We start from the raw sequence: 4,633 nt of genomic DNA, 5'->3' as shown, positions 1-4,633 counted from the left end.
AAAGGCATTTTGATTTCATGGCCTGAGTCAAAGGATATAGTCCTAGGCCTAAGTTCAGTATCTGTCTCCCCACCCCAAGAAGTGTCAATTTATGATTATTATTATTATTATTATTATTATTAATATTATTATTATTATTATTATTATTATGATTATTATTATTATTATTATTATTATTATTATTATGATTATGATTATTATTATTATTATTATTATTATTATTATCATTATCATTATTATTATTATTATTATTATTATTATTATTATTATAAAATTATTTCAATAGACTATTTCAACATAAAAATAGTAATTATCGTGTGTTTGGTAAATAACCAATCATAATGCAAACCAGACTGCAGCATTTACCACCTAAATTACTTTCTAGTCATATTGTTAGTGTCATATCCTGTTATAATCTTTCTTTCATTCATACGTTTGCCTATCGTGTTTCTGTTCTCATTAGCGATATGTACAGCACGACTGGTGCTGATTTCTGTTTTTAAAATATTGGGACTTCAAAGATTGCTTATGTTGAGGAACCTTAATCTACACAATAATGTATGTACAGGTAGACCTAGTAAAGAAAAAGTTGACATGGCAATACACTACGTATGGTCTATAAAAGTAATGCTGTAAAATACGTAAACTACTTACAATTGCAGAATTAAAAAAAAACAAAAAAACATATAAACTCACATGAACTAGGCCTGTTGAACTTAATACTTTAGTTCTGTTTGTTCATAGTCATCACGGACCATTACACACTTTGTTGAAAAACACTGTAATTAGATTTATATTCAGAATGAAAGACCAAAAATTCCTGATAAAGAATGGAATAAAATCAAATTCATATTTCAACTTATAGGCCTATCTAATAGCACCAGAATTACTAAATTTAGATTACAATGTGTTGAAACCAGGGAACAGTCATATTATATCATAACACCTCATTTATTGGCCAATACATTACAAGTAACCTACGCAGGGCACTCACTGCGTCACACGACGGTCGTAAGACCGTCTTAACAACTTCGTACGACGAATCCAGGTCTGCAGATTGTCAATGGCAGTCTGAACGGATCGCCATTAAAAACAATCAGCTGCGCTTGCGTCGTGGCGTTGAGTTCTCCATAGAATAATCGCGACGCCGACGATCGTCGGGCGCAGTAAGTACCCAGATTTGCACAGACCTATTTCGGCGAAAAAAAAATCACCTGCCCTGATAGGGTGCTTAAGAAATGGTACTTGCATAACCGATTTTTGCTGTTTCTTTGTATCATTTCATACTTTCATCTCCTACTACTCACTTCATCATTGACACATGTGATACCGAATAAATTTGAATTTGCATTTTGCTTAGTAAAAAAAAAGTTATGACAATAAACTACGTATAGTCTATAAAGGTAATGCTATAAAATACGTAAAATACAAACAATTGCAGATTTAGGAAAAAACACATTTTAATGCACATGTACTAGGCCTAGGCCAATTGAACATAATTCTTCAGTTCTGTTTATTTATATCGATATTCATAACGGACCATCACAACCTTTGTTCACAACCACTGTCATTACTTTTTTTTTATTCAGAATGCAATAAAAGAAAAACGCGGTTTAAGTCAAAAAGTAATTACACTTGTTTTACATTATTTTATAAATTAAATATTTTGCCAGATATGAGCTTCATAAACCGACTACAAAGCCTCTCATACTTAAAATGTTAAAAGACTGGATTCCGTTATCCTTAATGGCTTACATTCATTTTTAAATGCTTTATTTTATTGTCATTAGTTTTCAAGCATGTTGATCTACGTTTAACGTTAAGTTAAGGCCAACTCAGACAGCGTCGGCCGACGCAGCCCGACCCGATTTATCGTCGGGGACAGTCTTAAGCCGTCGTGAGAAATATTAAACACGTTTAATATTCTACTACGCGACTGCCCCCGACGCATACCATCGCGTCTGCGTTCAACTTACACAGACCCGACACGACAACAAATCGCGTCGGGCTGCGTCAACCGACGCTGTCTGAGTTGGCCTTTACTTGTTTTACCTGTCATGTAGGCCTATACAGAATCTGTGAGATGCCTATTGTGTGTCCTCTTTTATGGGAGTATGCAGACCATATTATTTAAAACCACAAACACCATTTACATATATGTTATATATTAAATACCTGTATTTATATCATAACACCTCATTTATAAGCATGTATACATTACAAGTAACTTACGCAGGCCTATTTCGGAGAAAAAATCACCTGCCCTGATAGGGTACTTTTAAGAAATGGTACTTGCATAACCGTTTCGAACTTTTTCTCCCTCTTGTTCCATACACACATTTCCTTACTACTCACTTCATCATTGACACATGTCAGGATAATATACATATTCTTCAAAGGCTCATTTTTTAAAGTTTCTGTTAGAGCTTGTATGTACGGAGACCCGCTTTTGTTGTCGACGAACGACTTGTTACCTTCCACTGTGCTGTAACCAAACAAGAAATCGCGGTCATCTGGGCACAGGCGGCGGCGTGTCTCATTTATAGAAGCCTCTTCATATTCGGGTGTTGTGGCATCCGCAGAAGCAGCTACATATTTGGGTGTTAGACAACCCATGCATGATTGAATAAAAAACAACTTGGGTTTGTTCTTTAAGCCATGACACTCAGTAGACCGAAAAGGAAAGGTGATTTGAGTTATGTCGACGAGTTCACCATCATATCCAGCCACGGATCCCTCTTTACCGTGCGATAAAATGCAACAAATAAAACAATCGTACTCTGTATAGTCAACAGTTTTTGAATAATCATATATTGCATCCTTTATCCCCTTAGCTTTTTGGTTGCGACGAACATCAACGTAAAACCCAAAACATTCTTCGAAAACGTTCTTCAAGCTCGCTGTTAATGAAACATTAAAATAGTTAAAAGTATTAGAATTTGGCTAAATACACACCCACACACCCCTCCCGCAAACAGGCACATAGTCCAAGAAAAAGAAAGTAAAGCAACAATTAAATGAAATGGTATTGATAGGGAATTTATATAACAAGAGAAACTGATCAAAGACGATATTGTAGAAATGACTAATTAGAAATAAACAATTATGATACAGGCCTGCAAACCAAGATCAAACTTAAATCGCTTAAACATGGATAAATATAAATAGTCTGTTTTTGATAGTCTTTATTTAAACCGTTCATGTGATAATTGGTTCTAAGAATCTATTTCAATTCTTCTTTACGTCTATTGGAAATGGATGAAAAGTTGCTAGTGATCAAAATGAAGTAGGTGATAATAATATGTTAAGGGAGATTGAAATGATTAGCTACGGGATACCAGTAAAATTGTGCATATTTTTTTGTCATTAATGAATCGAAATTTAGTACCGATTTCTCCTATACTATCAAATTGACATTTGTAACAAAATAAATAAAATTGGTTTTTTGGACGTTTTAGTTAAAAGATTAGAGAATGGAAACACCAAAACTTCAACGATCAGGAAGAAAACATTCACTGGACTTATGTTGAGTTATTTTAGTTTTTGTCCGGGAATTTATAAAACCAGAATGATTAGTACTTTGTTAGACAGGATGTATAAAATTAATAATACCTGGTTTGGATTTAATGAAGATCTAAATGTCTTTAAAAATATATTGTTAACAAATAACTATCCAACCAATGTTACTGACAAAATTATTAGAAACTACCTTGATAAAAAATACAATAACGTTCAAACCAAATCTAATAGCGATGAAAAATGTTATTTCAAGTTACCATTTATTGGAAAAATGTCTAAACACACTAATGAAAAGATAAATACACTATGCAAAAAATATTGTAGCATTTTAACCATCAACATGGTACTTAGCACAACGAAAATAAGTAGTTTTTTCAATATTAAAGACCCTATTGGTAACGACCTCAAGTCCAACGTTGTATATCAGTTCACATGTGGAGGCTGTAAGGCCTCATACATCGGGGAGACTTCCCGCCATTTTGCATCAAGGATAGAGGAGCATTTACGCAGGGATAAAAATTCACATATATACAAACACATAAAAAAATACAGTAATTGCAAAACACAGAGTAACAAAAAGTGCTTTGAAATAATAGATAAAGCAAATACACAGTATCAATTAAAAATCAAAGAATCCCTCCATATTAAATGGAAGAATCCTGAACTTAACAGACAAGTTCAAAGTTACGAGATTACACTAAGCATTTGAACTAGAATTAGAATTACGTAACTCTAACGTGCAAGTAACGACACTACTATGTATTCAAATACCTATTTTAGAATAAATTAGAGCTACGATATTAAACTAAGCATCTGATCTTAGACTGTTTGAGAAACTAGAATTGGAACTACATAACTATAACGTGCCAACAAGTTACGACACTACTATGTATTCAAATACCTATTTAGAATGAATTAACTCTAATGTGCATAAGTTATAGGCAAAGGTATATAAACCTCAGGATATCTGAATTCGGTTTTTTGTTTTGTTACACTGAAGTCTGGTTCTATTAAATGTATTTTTTTTGCTCTTAAATTCGTCTTTATACTACTTTCTGTTCGGAAGTTTGGCTGTATTGTACATGAGTTTACACAGACCACTACAGTCACAAAG

At 33.3% G+C, this 4,633-nt stretch overlaps 1 protein-coding gene across 1 annotated transcript in view; it reads right to left on the bottom strand.

Annotated features, from left to right (window-relative positions):
• Positions 1-2,007: 2,007 nt before the first annotated feature.
• Positions 2,008-4,633, bottom strand: part of LOC117102435 (CASP8 and FADD-like apoptosis regulator) — a 5,934-nt gene continuing 3,308 nt past the window's right edge. Inside the window, exon 5 of the mRNA XM_033242697.1 lies at positions 2,008-2,943. Coding sequence (XP_033098588.1) covers positions 2,239-2,943 — 705 coding nt within the window. The 3' untranslated portion in view covers positions 2,008-2,238. The remainder of the gene's footprint in view (positions 2,944-4,633) is intronic.

This window comes from Anneissia japonica, unplaced genomic scaffold (assembly GCF_011630105.1).
Source record: "Anneissia japonica isolate Jap-2015-1 unplaced genomic scaffold, ASM1163010v1 scaffold284695_len391863_cov200, whole genome shotgun sequence".
NCBI lineage: Eukaryota > Metazoa > Echinodermata > Crinoidea > Comatulida > Comatulidae > Anneissia > Anneissia japonica.
This window is presented reverse-complemented; position numbering and strand designations above follow the sequence as displayed.